This window comes from Mauremys reevesii, linkage group 2 (assembly GCF_016161935.1).
Source record: "Mauremys reevesii isolate NIE-2019 linkage group 2, ASM1616193v1, whole genome shotgun sequence".
Taxonomy (NCBI): Eukaryota; Metazoa; Chordata; order Testudines; family Geoemydidae; genus Mauremys; species Mauremys reevesii.
Genome location: NC_052624.1, coordinates 204,644,539 through 204,662,082, shown reverse-complemented (window position 1 = coordinate 204,662,082; position 17,544 = coordinate 204,644,539). Strand labels below are relative to the sequence as shown.

The 17,544-nt window shown below is 40.6% G+C and overlaps 1 protein-coding gene across 8 annotated transcripts in view; it reads right to left on the bottom strand.

Moving 5' to 3' along the window:
* The window catches only part of METTL4 (methyltransferase like 4), a 31,132-nt gene that overhangs the window by 13,493 nt on the left and 95 nt on the right, over positions 1-17,544 (bottom strand). For 3 of the 8 annotated variants that reach the window (XM_039527018.1, XM_039527024.1, XM_039527025.1), the window contains exons 1-7: positions 17,389-17,506; positions 15,952-16,440; positions 12,740-12,805; positions 8,574-8,940; positions 4,882-4,951; positions 1,089-1,263; positions 732-838 (exon numbers count right to left, since the gene is read on the bottom strand). In XM_039527018.1, the coding sequence (XP_039382952.1) occupies positions 732-838; positions 1,089-1,263; positions 4,882-4,951; positions 8,574-8,940; positions 12,740-12,805; positions 15,952-16,368 (1,202 nt within the window). In that variant the 5' untranslated portion in view covers positions 16,369-16,440; positions 17,389-17,506. Of the gene's footprint in view, positions 1-731; positions 839-1,088; positions 1,264-4,881; positions 4,952-8,573; positions 8,941-12,739; positions 12,806-15,951; positions 16,460-17,035; positions 17,251-17,305; positions 17,356-17,388; positions 17,507-17,544 lie in introns of those variants that run through there. The other 5 variants (XM_039527022.1, XM_039527021.1, XM_039527019.1 and 2 more) reach the window with 5 other exon arrangements.

The window sequence follows — 17,544 nt, the reverse complement described above, 5'->3', positions numbered from 1 at the left end:
CCAAAAGAACCCACACCACACCCTTACCTTACGTGCATACATAAATACATACACATGGCCCTCTGCTATGGTGAAGAATGCACAGCACAACCCTACCCACTTCTTTTCCTCCTGATTCTGGGCCACCTATTCATTGGACTGGTCCCCCAGTAAGAGAGAGAACAGACAAAGGACTGCTCCAACTTCTAATGGCAGCCAACAGCCCCAAGCAGGTAGGACTGCAGCTGAGAAGTGCCAACAAGGGAAAGTCCCCTTTCCCAGAGCCATGCTTCATACACAGGCAACTGTGAGACACAGAAGTTGCTTTGGTCACTCTGTGCCACTGGAGAATTCCCCTTTCATTGGGGTGATGCTCCCAAGGGCGGCTGTGCCAGTTTTAGGTGCCATATGCACCAGGTGAGGGGCAAAAAGTGACTGGCATGGCATAGATACATGCCTTAGTGTACAGGTACAGTACCACAAGTGTAATTTGTAAAGTCAAAATGATTAAGAACTTAAAAACTGGATTGTAACGCATCACAAATCCTACTGATATTCTGAACAAAAAGAGCTCTCAACCATGCTTATAGCTGTATGTTTCCATTGCTTCACACTGACTAAACAGAGATTCTAGGCTCCAGAGTGACACATAGTGACAACCCTGGAAGCTTATTATACAGCTTATATAAGAATGACACATGCAAAAAGAACCACCACTTAGAAAAATACTTACTAAAAATAGTCTCTCCTACCTTAAAGGCAAATCTATATTTCCTTGAACTCTCCCCAACACAAGAACTTCATAGGGTTTTTTGTGGGAAGAATCTAATGGAAATACAAATTCTCCAGATCTGGCAATCTGACAAAAAGAAATGAGAAACAAATTTTGCATGCGACTTGGTATACAACAGCTACATTTTTTCTATTAGTTATTATTAATCACCCCCACCTCCAATACAAAATGAAGATATAAAATTACTGCATCCCAGTGAAGAAGTAATGACCTTTAAATACAAAAAACACGAAGGGACAGAGAAATTACAGAAATATGCAGAAAAGCACCATGTTGCATGGCCCACCCACCAAAAGCAAAGAGATTCATAACTTACTTTCACCCAGTGCCACTCAGCAAGAGTCTTCACAGACCAATAAGGATAAAGTTCATCCTTAACAAAACGTAGGTGCTTCTGTCTATTGGTCACCCATGTGACCACAAGACAATTTGGAGCAGCTAGCGATGGTATGGGAATTTGCTTGATTTGCCATGAAGACAAGTGGCTGTATCTGTACCTCGGTATATTCAGAAAGTGTATTAGCAAATACAAAACTAGTATAAAAAAAAACAATGGTGAAAGGGGCTATATAAAGCCCCAACTCTGACCTTCTTTAAGAAACATTTCCTGAATACAAATAAAACCACACAGTTAAATAAACTTAAATATGAGGCAAGAGTGACATCCAGTGGCCAAATATGTTGGATGCTTACAACTCCCCCATATTTTTATATATATATATATATATATGTGTGTGTGTATATATACACACACATACATACATATACATACACACACACACACACAAATGTTGCAATTTTTATCTAAATATTTCTCCCATTCCCAAAATATGTCAGGTCTGTAAGAATTTTACTTTTGAAAAAGGCTGAGTTCCAGTCTTAATTTTAACAAAGATTATTGCTTTTAATCCAATACTCTCATTTCTACACTAGCATAAACTATTTGATGACACAATAGTTTCTGTTTATATTATAGCTTCCACTCAAGTCAATACCATTCACTCTGTAGTAAGAAATCTCCCATCTGAATGAAAAGCAAATGGAGTAACCTATAAGCGCAAGAGCAATGCCAACTTGGATTGTCAGGTTAAAAGGTCAAAACAGTAATCACTTCTCAAACCATATACAAAAGTCACTTATAATTTTAAATTAGTATCTCTGTTAGAGGTACAGTAGGTTGCTCAAAATAAATCTGAATACTGTAAAGTTAATTTTACTCCAGTGTGAAGAATATAGTGACGTTTTTAGATCATGTCTCTAATTTATGGAGGTGGTTCTTTATTGTTTTGAATGCCATGCTATCTACACTAGTAACATAGTAGTTTTCATGGAACTCACTAGTCACTCAGGATGCAGTCTTCCTATAAATGTTGCAGAATTATTTCTTTTCAGTTAAGCACTAATCTCAATATGTATTTCTACTCTAGCTTAATTATTTTTAATCATACAGACCAAGATCCTCATGTTGAATGGGAAGCTAAACCCCATTCAACAAGATAGTCCACTGATCTGCAATGAGTAAAAAACCTAAAAGGAATCTCCACTGAAGCCTTTGGCTGGCTTCCAGCTCAAAAATTAAGCACTTGCACTCATTGTGGAAGAGTGTGCCTTTCTCAAAGGGGATAAAATAGAAAAGTGAGTCCTATTATGAGTGGTGCAGCTATTTCAAAATACAAACCCGTACCACATTCAAGAACAGAAATAACTGAGTTTTCTGCTTTGACAGAAAGTTGGATATTTTATTTAAGGGGAAGGGGAGGGATGATGGGGATGGTTTTTTGTTTGTTTGTTTGTTTGAAGGACCTTAGTAACAAAAAAGACAGTATTATTACGTGTGACCCTGGTAAACCAGGTGCCAGCTCTTGCCAAGTCTGTAGGCGTCAGGTGACAAATTCATAGCTGGAAACCAGACCAGCTCACCTACATGTTACTATTGTTCAAGATAGGTGTTAGGCTTTTAAGGATATTTAGACTGTATAAAATGCTGCATGCATTAATCTTACTTGTAATGTCTGTATTCCATGCTACAATGTAAAATATAAGTTTGTTTTATAATTGTAAAAATGCCTGCTCTGAACTTGTGAACTCAGACAGGAAGAGTGGCTGCCTCTTACCCATCCAGGAGGGCTATCAAAATTAAGTGGGCCATTGTAGGACATAAGCTTTGTTAATTGCCCCATGGAGAAGTATGTGCAGAAGGCCTTGCCCCATTGTTCTGAAAGCTGGAAGAGGGAAATAAAAATAGCTGATATGAAGATTTTTCATCTCTTTACTGTTTAGACTCTTACTAGGGCTGGAGCTAAGAAACAAAGCACACATCCTCAGTGCCAACTTGACTTAAGCCCTGAAAAGAAATTCAATACTGACAGATTGCTACAACACTGTCACCTTTTGGAATCATAGACTGAACTCAATTGTGCATATATGTTGTGTGCTTTAACTTGTAAAGAACATTTTCCCCTAGTTGTTAAATCCTTAATTAGTTTACTATAGGATTGGCTACCAGTGTTGTTTTTGGTGTGAGATAATTGATCTGGGTTAAGTGACTAGTCTCTTGGGACTGGGAGCAACATGAATATTTTGTGATCTTTGATGTGACTATTTATCACAAAGTCCATATTGCCTGGGTAGTAAGATAGACTGGAGAGCCTAAAGGGACTGTCTGTGACTTTATAGTAAGACTGTTACAGTAATCCAGGAGTTCACACTTCTTACTGGGTTGGTGAAATCTAATTATAAAACATATTACCAGTTTGGGGTGTCTGCCCTGAGGTTAGCACTCATGGTTCTGAACCACTCCAGACAGCGTGACATTAAAAAAATAAAATAAAATAGCACATAAAGACAGTGGCTCCTGTTCCCCTCTATTTCCCAATGCCGCACAACCTTAACTGACCACACCAAAATGTCTTACTGGCAGGCACACTTCACTTGAAAAGTCTGTAATGTATTATTACTATTTAAAAACACTTGAAGAGAGTTAATGTTGTGCATATGAGTGTGATTTTCAGGATTGCATTGGTATGTATTGTCTGTGGTTGTATGCTAGAGAAGCTTAGAGCAGTTTATTTCAGAAGAGGCATCTGGAACTCTATTTGGATTTTATGATTAAGAGGCAAGGCACAGGGTGCGGATATTAATGTTCTAAGTAACAAATTACTTTAAAAAAATTGCACAGACAGGATAGAGTTGAAGTTAAGTGTATTTCCTGAGTTAGCAAATTTTTTTGTGTGGGTTTCAAAATTAAAAACACCAGTCTAATCCTGTGACATCAGAAGTCTGATTTATTTATTTTTTTAATTGCAAGCTTCCAGAACTACAGGAGAGAAACTATATCAATATTCACTTTGAAAAGTTATATGTCCAAATTCTCCACCATTTTCACCACTTTTACATGGTGGTGAGTCTATATAACAAACTGAGTCCTGTTGGAATAAAAGTTAGTTGACTCACTTAAGAAACAGGCCCATGAATTCTAATGTAATGACTTTGCAAACTAGAGTTCTCAGCAGCTGACCCCACTGTGCCTGACAATTTCAGTACTGTATTATTAAATTTTCTACTTCTACCAATCAAGCGGAGAATCAAACCCACAACAACAAAAATTCTGAAATTTCCAAATTAGGCCCCAGTCCCGCAAACACTTGTGTACGCACTAACTTTGAAATCAACGGCACTACTCATGGTATTAAAATTGAGCACATGCATAAGTATTTGCAGGATTGGGGCTTTGCAATAAAATTGGCTTCAAGCTCTCCTGGAAAGTAATTTAAGTGCCAATCCTATAAGCCCTTTGGCACATGCTTAATTTGAAGCATTTGACTAGTCTCAATGAAATCCATGAGATTACTCACATACGAGTATGCTTCAGGTTAGACACATGTCAAAGTGTTTGCAAGATCGGGGCCAAAGCTAGCTGTTATCAATGTGTTGGAGTGCATTACCGTATTATATCAACTGCATCTGTGTGGAGGTAAAAATAACAAAAATAAACACATAATCAGAACTTTGCAGGAATGCTGCACTAGCACATGAACAAAATCAAATGTGAGGTTTGGCGGATTTTTAAAAAACAAACAGGAAATATATAAAATTTACAAAAAAGTTACCGGTTACTTCTTTTAACAGACTTGTTCTGCCATGGTGGATCTATCACAATTACATCATATTTATTCTTATCTAGAAAGAAAGTAAAATTGAAAGACTAGTTTAAAAATAAAAGCTAAAATTGTTCCCCAAAGTGTAAGCAACCTAATTACAGAGACCAGAAGACTAGACTGTGCAGCAGAGGGGCGATATTCTATTTTGCTTTTACAAATTAACTAAAATGCTTCTAACTGCTTTAACTTACCACAATATGATAACTATCATTTTGAGGAAATTAATGAAAACTGATAAATGTGTCAGACTAAGATATGTTTCTGTTATTCATGATTTTTAAATGGCTGATCAGTTAGAGCTATGGTTTTAGGCCCCACTTCAGACTCTGCTATGTTATGTCATGTTGGTTACAGGTGTATTGTAAACTACTACTACTTATGTATTAATGTTTCAGCTATTATCCTGCCAGTACTGCAACCACCGCTTTAATTGTCGTAAGAGGAAAAAACCCTTAAAATTCTTTATCTAAATTCAGATTTCTTTATGACAGAATTTGGCTTAGATCACAATTATATTCAGTTAAAAATACTGACTGAGATAACCAGTGTATTTAAAAGGCACAAACTAACTATTCACAGTGGAAAGCCATGTATAAAGAATGATGCAACAACCATTCTAAGTTTTTAAGAACAGGTTAAACCAGGCATGGGTAAACTATGGCCAGTGAGCCTTGTCCGGCCTGTCAGACCTTTTATTCCAGTCCTTGAGCTCCCGCTGGGGAGAAGGGTCTTGCCCCACTCCGGTGCGCCAGTCGGGGAGTGGGATCGGGGGCTTGCCCTGCTCCGCACTCTGGTTCCACATTGCTCCCAGGAGCAGCGGCATGCCCCCTTCCAACTCCTACAGTAGGGACAGCCAGGGGGCTCTGCACACTGCCTCCACCCCAAGTGCCACCCCCACAGCTCCCACTGGCCACATAGAAGCCAGAGAAGGGGACATACTGCTGCTTCCAGAAGCTCCTTGAGGGAAGCGCCACCCGGAGCCTGCATCCCTGAACTCCTCCCAGGCCCCAACCCCCTGCCCCAGCCCCGATCCCCCTCCCGTTCTCTGAACCCCTTGGTCCCAGCCCAGAGCACCCTCCTGCACCTCAAACCCCTCATCCCCAGCCCCACCCCACTGCCCGCACCCCCAGCCGGAGCTCTCCACCCCCCCACACACACGGACTCCCTTCCCCTCAGCCCCAGCCCAGAGCCCCCTCCCACATCCTGAACCCCTCAGCCCCAGCCCAGAGCCCCCTCCCACATCCTGAACCCATTTCTGGCCCCACCTCAGAGCCCGCACCCCAGCCAGAGCCCTCACCCCAACCCCAATTTTGTGAGCATTCATGGCCGGCCATACAATTTCCATATCCAGATGTGGCCCTCAGGCCAAAAAGTTTGCCCACCCCTCGGTTAGACCAACACGTCAGGAATGGTCTAGGTCAGTGGTCCCCGCCATGGCGCCCGCCGGGGCATTTATGTGCACCTGCCTAGTACCCAGCAGGGGAGAGAAGCTGCGGCCCCGCGCTTGCCGGGGACAGAGAACTCAGGATCCGAGCACGGTGTTCTCTGTTCCCAGCAGGCGCAGGGCCCACCTAGTGCCCAGCAGGGACAGAGAACTCCAGGGCTGCAGGCTGTGGGCAATGGTGTTCTCGGTCTCTGGCAGGTGCAGGGCCGCGGCTAAGCCGGAGAGAAGCTGCGGCCCTGTGCATGCTGGGAACAAAGAACTCCGAGGCTGCAGGCACCGGTGTTCTCAGTCCCAGGCAGGCACGGGGCCGCAGCTTAAGCTGGAGATAAGTCGTGGTCCCACGCCTGCCGGGGACAGAGAACTCTGGGGCTGCAGGCTGCGGGTGTTCTCTGTCCTCGCGGCTTCTCTCTGGATTCATATACAGTGAAACCTCACTATAGCACGATGATTGGGGTTCAAAAAATTGGATCGTGATAAATGCAGGGTCACGGTTTAGCGAGGTTTACCATTTCAAGCTGGTCAGTTTCAAGCTGGTCAATTTCTCTTGGGCAGAAAGCGACTTGCATTTGCGAACTGCCCATAACAGTAACTGAAAGGGTGCAGCTTCAGCAGCGGGGGCTCTCAGCCATGCAGCAGGAGAGGGAAACACTTGGGGAGAGCAGGGGAAACAGGGGCAGAGGAAAAGCGAGGAGCAGCTGGGGAGGAGAATGGCTCTTCTCGCCAAAAGAAGAAGCAGGGGTAGGGGGGGAAAAGGCAGGGGGAAAGCACATTCCATTTTTTTTTTCCCCCTTCAGCGGCACTCCAGCCTTTTTTTTTTTCTTTCTTTTTTCCTTTTTTGCAGTTCAGCAGCGCTCTGGCGGTTTTTTCTTTTATCTTTTGTTCTTTTTTGCGCTTCCGCGGCACTCCGGACGCCTTTTTGCTTGGGGCGGCCGGAGCCACCTTATGATCGCCTTATATCTGAATTCACGTTATAGCAGAGTTTCCCTGTATTATGTTATATTAAATATGTTTTTCATATTATTTAATGTACAAATATAAAATAAGCCTTGAAAAACAGTTGGTGCCCGCCACACTCTTCTGAAAACATGAATGTGCTACTGGCCACAAAAAGGTTGGGAACCACTGGTCTAGGTATACTTAGTCCTGCTTCAGTGTGAGGGGATGGACTAGATGATCTCTCTAGGTGCCTTCTAGCCCTACATTGCTATGATTTCCAGATCATGGTTTCTATTCAGATATCAACTATTGAACTGAGGGAGGTATCCTGAATCTGGACAGAATCTGCCAATTCTTTGGAAATAGTAGAAATATCTACTTTTGGGAGTAAGGCCATGCCATCATGTTAGGTCAGGAAATTCAAGAGAAGGTTAATCCTATCTGATCTCTGATACAGAGGATCCAAATGGTGCTAAATGTGCGGCAGTAATTTGAGGTCTGATCTAGAAAATACAAAATGTCTTTATTCCTTCATGTACCTCAATGTAGTAAGCCATTTTGCTCAACAGACATGCAGCTTGAACTCCCAATTTGTCAGGAGAGAACTGTAATTGTTAGGTTAAATTCCACAGCTTGCATGTCCTTCTTATCAAAACATGGGTGATTTCTTTTTAATTTTAAAATGGAATATTGGAGAGTGGGAAATAAAAGTAACTATCATGTCACTGATTATTGGGTACAGCCTAAGTAATTTGTTCTTTTGGTACTACACATGAAGGAATTAATGCTGGGGAAAAAAATTATTTCTCTCTTCTTAAATACCTTGTCATATTGTAGTTATAAATTATTCAAATGAGTAAACAACACAAATTCATTTAATGGATTATTGGGGAAAGCACAGAAATAAAGTGCTTAGCTAATTAAAGCAGCATTAGTTTATTGAGTTTCACACAATACACGGCAGATGAGATTTTCAAAGGAGCCTACGAGATTTAGATACCTCTCACAAAGTTGGGCAACTCCCATATGCTTCTTTGAAAATCCCAGCCGATCTGCATGAAGAATAGCTCATTCTCAAACTTCTAATGGTAGCAGCTTGCTAGTGTGTTCCCTACTACCAATACTTCAATCTACATTGAAGTCTAATGTCAAGGTGATTACTCGAGAAGTGGCTCTGTGGCTTAACAGACATGTTCCATCAGCAAGCAGATCGATGGGCTACTGAAAAAAAGAGGAAATTTTAATGAGTAAAGATACTTACAATTCAGAAGTGGTTGCATACAGGAAATATCAGATAAAAGGAAACTGCTTTTTGGCGGCACCAGGTACTTCTGCCCCATTAAATTTATTATCTTTGCATAGTCTGTATTGTTCTCTGTAACGCATGAAAGCAGATCCTGCTCTGGAATGGATGTTTCCTCATCTATAATTTGTGAAGATCGATGGTCATTTTCATTCACAGAAGGAAAACGTTTTGCCATTTCACATAATTCAGCCATCTCACAGCCAACATGTCCTGTAACAACATTCTTGACGCTACTTTGTTTTGCAGAAATGGGGTGAAGAAAACCACTTTTGAGCCCTTCTTTGATTAAACACCTGGTGCCTTCCAATATCAGACCCCTGATCTGTACAGTAATAAGACATACAAAGCAGAGGGAAAGGATCTTTGAAATGTCTGGTTGAGACCTCTGGAGAATTAAACAGAAATTTCATACATATTTGCTACATTGCGAATCTGCAGGTTACCATCAGGACCCGTATTGAGACAAACAAATTTACAATCAGGAAAACTGAGGATGAGTATCCAGGAATTTTAATATGGTATCTTTCCAGAACCTTAAACTCACTTTAAAAACAACATATTTTATATATTAAACTAAGAATGGCAAAAAAAAATTAGTGAGTCAAATTATTATAACTTGTTTTTAGTGACCATCTAAATGACACCCTCTTAGGCACTGATCCTGGAAGTCATTCATGCAGGCAGTTCCTTGAACCTGCACAGAATCCCAATGACTTGAATTGAGAATCTGATTATGTACTTCCCATCAATGATTCCGAGCCTCAAATTACTCCCTGCATCCATCATCATCACGACCTCACTATTTTCAATTATTAACCAAAGAATACTGTCCATTTATCAGTGTTGCCAACTATCATGAATCTTACAATATTTATTATTGTTTTTAAAGCTCTAGCTCCTGGAATCATGAGATTATGTGAGAATCTTAACTTTTTTTTTCAGTAAATTTCTAGCCTTATGGTTACAATGAACTTTTAAAGGATCAAACATGAGAAGGCAAATAACATCACCATATCTATTATTTTTAAAATCTCATGAGTAAGCCAATCTCAATATTTTTGAATGCTTGGGGTTGGCAATATTGGAATATAATTATAGCCTTCATGGTCTTAGCATACACACATTCAGGAATACCAATGACTGTACTAGGGGTTCCTATAAAAAAAAAACTTTAAAAAATGCAGTTTCTCTGTTCCTACAACAGCTATTAATAAATGCTAAAATAATTTGTACTGACTTCTCATCCTATGGAGAGGAACAACCTGGGGAGGTTAGCTTTTACTGCTATAAATGCAAAGCTTAATTTTCTAATGGTTTAAATAGAGTCTAGCAGAGATTATTAGTGTTTCATTAATAGCTACTGTTTGTTTACACCTTCATTAAAAAAACCCAAAGTTGTGCATATAGCTAACATAGGCAACCAAGAGATTTTATCACTTGTCCATCTCTCTCACTCCCTCATGCATTGTTTTTATTTAGCCCCAATCTTGCAAAGTGCTAAGTATACACTTAACTCCACAAACAGTTATCTCATTGAATTCAGTTCATGAAGTCTGTGCCCAAGTCTTTTCAGAATCAGGATCTTAAACTGTAAGCAATTTGGAACAATGCATTTGTATAGCACCCAGCATACTGAACCCCTAATCTGACTCAGACCCCTGGATCCTATTATATTATAAATAATAAAGATAACCAAAGTCTAAAGCATTTTGAGATCTGTAGATAGGAGATGTTACTTGTATAAACAGATCACAATGTTTGGCTGGAGTATACAATGGGGATCCTATAAAATATTGTGATGTAATATAGAGATTATGTAAAATACAATTTCAAGAGAAAAATAAAAAATTATACAGTGATTACCACCAATATCAGGAGAAAGGAATGCAAACACACCGCTCAGCTGAGGAAAGCATTACTATTCAAGAAACACATAAGCATGTGCATAAGTGCATTCCTGCATTGATGCCTTAAAAATCTATTGCTTTATGCTTTTTGCATCTGGTTTATTTTTTAATTATGTCATATGAAAGGGCCAATGTTTAACCATGGGATCAGTGTATACTTGCTACAAATGTAATCTAAAAACCATGTATTTCTAGCAATGCGATCATGTATAAAAAATGTCATAACGGTGATAATTAATCCATCTAGCACCAAATATTAATGTCTTCTCTCCCATCCTGTTGCCAATATAAAGTTATTCTCCCCATCAAAACTGTGTTTGATAATTCTTTCAATATATTTTATCTACTTTTAAAACTATACAAACTAATCTTTTACAACTCTGATTTCTGTTTGTTAGTAATAAATTATTTTGCAGTTTATATGTGATATGGATCTTGTTTGCAATCAAACAGAACTGAGGAAACTAACATTTATAAAACATTTTTCTTGATTTTTACAGTCAACAAATTTTTTAAATGAATTATATTCAGCGTTGGCTAGAACACAAACCATCACTTTACTGTGCATTTCTACTCTTACAAATGAAATGTCAAGACTAAGTTCCTACTCAGAAAAGGAAATTAAACTCTCTCACACATCCTCCCAAGCCAACTCACTTTGGAAGAAGAGGAGCATAATTTTTTTTTTAAAGCCACATTTAAGTAACTTCACATTTCTACAATAATAATTTTCCATGTACCTGACTGACATGTTAAAAGCTCAAATCGTTTTACAAATGTTAAAAAAATTAAATACAAACTATAAAACTTCAAAAAGTAAAACAATGAAAATTTTGGAAACATCATGGGCCAAATCCTCAGGTGGCAGAAATCAGGAGTCAGAAAGGTAGAAATCTGAGAGTACCACATTAAAGACAACTATAAGCAGAACAGAGATCAGAGACAAAACTCAATGGAGCAATGATGATTTACACCAGCGGCATGTTACTTGCCATGATGGAAAAAAGCTGCTATCAAGTAAAGCAATGGAGGAATCAATTATCCCAAGTTTGTGGTAGTTTTGTGATATGAACAAATATGTACTAGAATAAGAACATTAAATTCTATTAATTAAAACATGCACAGAATTCACCAGAAGGGAAAGGCTAGCATTGTAAGACACTCTACCAGTGAGCAACCAAAAAGGTGCCAGAGGAAGAGTTTTGAAATGAATGGGGATTTGGTCACTGAGCGTTTATGAAGTTCTGAAATGGTTTGCCCTTTCTCCAAGCTATGCTGATTCTCCATTTCTACCACTGTTACTCCAGAAAGGACTAAAAGGAAGAAAATAAAATTTTAAATTTTACTATCACCAAACTAGTCACCAAAATAATAAAAATTCCTATTATTCGCATCCCATCACGATTCCATGCCAACCCTAGTCATTTTTACATAACTCCTCTTTGTTACAAATAAACTGTACAGCAGACTAATTTTATCTTGTCTAAGACTTTCTTGCTACATTACATGACACATTTTTCAAAACAAATTGATAAATAAAAGTGTTCAGAAAGGCTCATTTGTCCAGAGATTCAATTTTTAGATTCTATCAGTACGTCTCAGCTAGTAGTAATCATACCTCCAAAGGTCATGGCTTCAAACCCACATCACGACATGGGCTCTAACTCATTCCTAACACTTTACTGTAGCAAACAGGATACTATATAAGATGTTAAAGAATGGGTAACTCTGCCCCCCTCCAGTGGATGTGACACATCAGAGCATCTTTATAAAAGAGTTGGGGAATTATCTCAGTTCGGTGTCCAATATACACATCATTAGAACTGTCTATACTGCCAAAGCTCAAAACCAGCATCTGTACCATTTTCTTGCAGACATTGCCTAGCTAGCTAACTCGGTGCTTACTCCAGGATGTTCAGCTACCTAGAATATTAAAGGTGTTATGTGAAACCAGTTTCTAGCTCATTGAAATTTCTCAGCTGCAGTTTAATTTTTATACAAAAAACACACACACACACACTTAAAATAGTCCCAGTATTGAGTCCTCCACTTGGGGACTGGTGAAACTAAATATTTCTCTAACTGTAATGAACTGAAACTACAAGACTCGTGCTCCATATATTTTGGAATAGTTTCAAAGGGATTATATTAATAAATTACCTATAGATACATACTGTACACTTGTCATTGTTACTTACACTTGCTCAGGCTTACCTTTGTATGGTATTCTAAAGCATCCAGTTCACCTTGGTTGAATACACTACACTTTCTTTTACGTTTCTGCAGTGAACAAAATATGGGGAAAAAAATATCAGCTGTGCTACTACATGGCAAAAATATGCTAGAGAAACAAATACAAGCTCTGAAGGCATGTAACAATTTGCTATACCCTTCTTTTTATGAACTTAAGTCCTTTGTCATAGTCAGCTTCTGATGGTGCCACAGTCATTTTAAAATACTGTATATACTCCATCATAAGCTGGTTCATTTATAAGCCGACCCCCCTCCGTCCCCCCAAGATAGATAAGTAAAAATGGAAAATTCTTATAATCTGTTCATCAGCCGACCCTATAATTCAGGGGTCAGCAGACTTTGGCTCCCGGGCCATCAGGATAAGCTGCTGGTGGGCTGAGATGGTTTGTTTACCTCGAGTGTCCGCAAGCATGGAGGTAAACCTAAGTAAACAAAGTATCCCAGCGTGCCAGCTGCTTACCCTGACAGGCCAGGACAGCAACTGGTAGAGAAATTTTTTGGGGGGGAGAAGCTGGAAGTCAGGGGAGTAACCCCGGTGACCACCTCCCACATGACCCCACCCCTAGCCTGGGACCCCCCCCCCTTTCCTCACACCATCCCTTCCCACCTTATCTGGGGAGGGCCGGGGGAGGATGTCTCCGGCATGGCTGGAGCTGCTCCGGCAGGCTGGGCAGCGTGGCCGCAGCCTGCTCCAGCGGGCCAGACACTCTGGCCCTGCCTCTTCCCTTCTGGCTCTGCTGCCTCTCCTTGCTCCCTCTGTTGGGGGAAGGGGCTGTGTCCCACCTCTCCCTCTCTATACCTGTTCATAAGCCAACCCCCTTCTCTGGTGCTTCCCTTTTTTACTAAAAAAAATCAGCTTATGAACGAGTATATATGATAATCTGTGCTGTAAGAACCTGTATCAGCCTATTTGCCAGTGCTATTCAATGATATGCCACTTCACAGACCATATTAACTCTAATCTTCACTGCTTAGCTTTTCTGTCTCCGGATGAAAATGCTATGAAATCTTTGTTTGGTTGCCAAGCCCAGGTTATTGCCAACAAGAAAGTGTCACCTGACTCCAGAAAGATACAGCCCATACATTGATTTAGCCCATACATCATATACACAAAATTTAAAAGGAACAGATGCACCTCATATTTCTATATTTCAACAAATGCTACAAGCAACACATCAGCAAAATTGTCAGGAAAACTTCAAGCCCAGGCACAAAATATATTTACCCACCCTTACCATGTTAATTTAAAAAAATAACCCTCAGAACTACTTAATCATCCTTGGCAAATAATTTTTCTTTAAATACAGTCTTGTGAAAAGCATAAGTATAGTCCTGCAGTTGTAAAACAATATTTGCAACTAAAGTAAAAAAATATATATGTTTTTATTTTTTGGATCAGTCAATAAATGAATTGCAATAACAATTAAAGTCCAGAGATCCATCATTTTGCCCATCTTTATTAAATTTTCAATAATACAGCATGAAGAGACTTTAATATATACAGTAGAACCTCAGAGTTACAAACACCTTGGGAATGGAAGTTGGTTGTAACCCTGAAATGTTCGTAACTCTGAACAAAACGTTATGGTTGTTCTTTCAAAAGTTTCAAAACTGAGCATTGACTTAATACAGCTCTGAAACCTTACTATGCAGAAAAAAATTCTGCTTTTAACCATCTTAATTTAAATGAAACAGGCACAGAAACAGAACTTTTCTTTTGTTTTAGTAGTGTACGTTTAACACAGTACGGTATTGTTTTTTTTTGGGGGGGGGGGGGGGTTCTATTGCCACCTGACTGCATACTTCTAGTTCCAAATAACGTATGCAGCTGACTGGTCAGTTCGTAACTCTGGTGTTCATAACTCTGAGATTCTACTGTATACATCCTAAACCTATTCAGCTACTCCAGTGGACATACTGCATATCCAGGCACACTCAGAGTGTAACAGGTTCAATATAGAATAGCAAACATGCCAACAAATGCTGTAAAAGATGTAGTAGAGTCAGAAAACAGAATGTGTAATGAAAGGTGCTTTCTAAACAACATACCTGTACCAAGAGCATTTTCAGAAGTATAGCTGTTTCTTTGATTAACACTGAGTTTTTATTAATTTAAAATCGTTAGCGAGTTGCATACTTTTCAGGCTTACATGTGATCAACAAAATTGTGAAGTTTTACTTGCAGCTTTGTTATTGATGGTTAGGCATTAGCCAAAACACAAACAAAACCTCAACAACTTGACTCTGAGATCTGAGACTGAGTTTGTAAAAAATAGTTGTTAAAAAAAATAGACATGCCAGTTATTTATAAATTGAGCATGTTTTAACCAAGGAGTCATTCAGAGTCTAACACGGAGCCCAAAGTTTTTTTTTTTTTTACAGAACATCACTACTGTAAGGTTACCTAAGCATCTTAAAGTTCCATTACAAATCTTTCTTTTCAGTCTTTCCTTCCTAATATTGCTCTTTTGGGCTGAAATGATTTATGATGGATTTCAGCCAAAGGTATTGTTTTTGTTTCCTGCAGAAACCACCCAGCCATTTTTTAAATGTTATTTAGAAGACAAAAATAGGAGGATATCAGATATCAACATAATTCCACTTAAATCAGTGAATTTACACCATCTAAAGATCTGGCCATAGATTTATTTTAGAGCTGAATAATTATTTAGGGGGAGGGGTAAAAATAATTTTTAAATAGCAGAACACAAAAAGTCCAACTCTGTATGTGGCTAGTTCTTCCTCAAGAAGTTAGAGAACATTAGAAATCAAAAACAAGCAATTAAAAAGTCATTTCTAAGCTTGCTGGGCAGGCATCTGCTAATTTTCAGAGGGACTGAGCAACTCACACTGAAGTCAGCTCAGCACTTCTGAAAATTCAGACCATAAGTGTTTAGCAGATGCATGCTAAATTGTACAGGACTAATAGCTTGTTAAGGAGCTGGGTAAATCCCTGTGAGTATCTAGCAAAGGCTTCAGTTTCACACAATTTTTAAGTGCAGACCTCTTTCACATTTTGAAATCGGCTGTGGATATGCTTCCTCCTCACCCCACCCGCCAACAATTTGTGCTTTAATTTATTTCAGGAAGTAGCAAGACAATTTGCAAGAAGTTGTTATGGTAGATGCAGAGTTATTTTATTAATTGTCTTTTTTTTTTTCTGTAGACCATACCTTCCTAGCACTGGCAATGGAATCCCCATCGCTGTTCTTGGCTCCTTCGTGCTGCTCTATTCCATTGCCACTGTCCTTCCCCTCCCTTGGACCAGCATCAGAGCTTTCTTGCTGGGGCTTCTGTTCAGAAGCTGAAACTATATGGGGCTTAAAAACATGAAAGAACTCTTCCCGAAACACATATTTTCTCTTTAGTGTTTCCCCTGTTCTCTCTACTGCAGCTCCAGTAGAGTAAGTAGTATCAACAGTGGAAGGACCAACAATATCCTCTGTAGAAGGAGTGGAAGAAACAGGAGCAACATGAGAGGCTGAGGGAGCAGGGCACTGGCAGGAGGGGCAAAGCCGGTAACCAGCCTTGTTGATGAAGGAAAGATGATCCAGTAGCCACCCAACTGACAGCTGATGCACCACAGACATCACATTCTCTCCTTTTCAAGGACAGTCTCTGAGAAACTGGAACTGAAATTCATACTCGCTTTCCAGTTTTTCCTGTAATTAATACAAAAGCAGACTTTATAGAATTATTAAAGCGTATTAAAACAATGCCTAAAGTGTCCGAAGCATTTCAAATATACAGTCTGTTGCCAGGGCTGCCGAGAGTGGTCTCAGGCCCCAGTGAAAAAAATTTCTTGGGCCCCCCAGCAAGGGTGGACTGGCTAAACAGGGTCGACAAAGCCGGGCCCCGAGCCCCCTTCCAGACTGCCGGGCCCCGGTAATTTGTACCAGCTTCCCCCACTCTCGTCAGCCCTGCTGTTGCTGACCCCCCACCATGCACTGTAATAACTCTGCAAACTCCAGCCTTTAAACTCTCTTGCCATAGTACTCTTACTGTACGTTTATTTCACAAGCGTCTCTAGAATATACAGAATAAACGCCTGTTATAACATGCCACAATTCCCTACTCCATGATTATCCCTTTAGCAGCTCTGACAGCGTTTAGGTAAACGGAGGGCTTGCGCTAGACAACCCCCGACACAGGAATGCGCGAGTCTCCCTTTGAAAATAACGCGCCACGGATTCACACACAGCTTGGCCAGACTTCTGCAACTTTCTGGGTGGGCAGAGAGGGGGTCGGGCGGGTCACCTCACACCAGGAAGGCCCAGGCTGGGCTTGTCCTGGGCTGCAGCGCCAATCGCAGACGGCCCTACGGAAACCCAGATTTTGCCCCGGTTGTTGATATGCCCTCGGCCCTCCAGCCACCTGCCCGTTCCGCCCGGGAGCGCCTGTCCCGGGGCTCTGCCTCGCCCCGCGACCTAGGCAGCGCCGTGACCAGGGCGTGCGCAGCTCGGGGCCGGGCAGCGCCTCTCGGGTGAGACCCCTGCTCAGGTCCCAGAGAAGCCCCGGGTGCCCTGCCTGTGTGAGCCCCAACTACTGGCCCTTCGTTCTCGGACACTGGCAGGCGAACGTCCGCTTGTGGGAGAAGAAGCTCTTCCCACCTGAGCGATTCCAGCCCACACTGAGCGCAGCCATCTTGTTGTACGGACAAAACGGCTGTGTCAGGCTGTCGTTCCCTAACTTCCGCTGAAGCGCGACAGCGACGAATGCTAGTAAACTCAGCGCTAATGAGGGATTTTTTTAAAATGCCGTAGCTA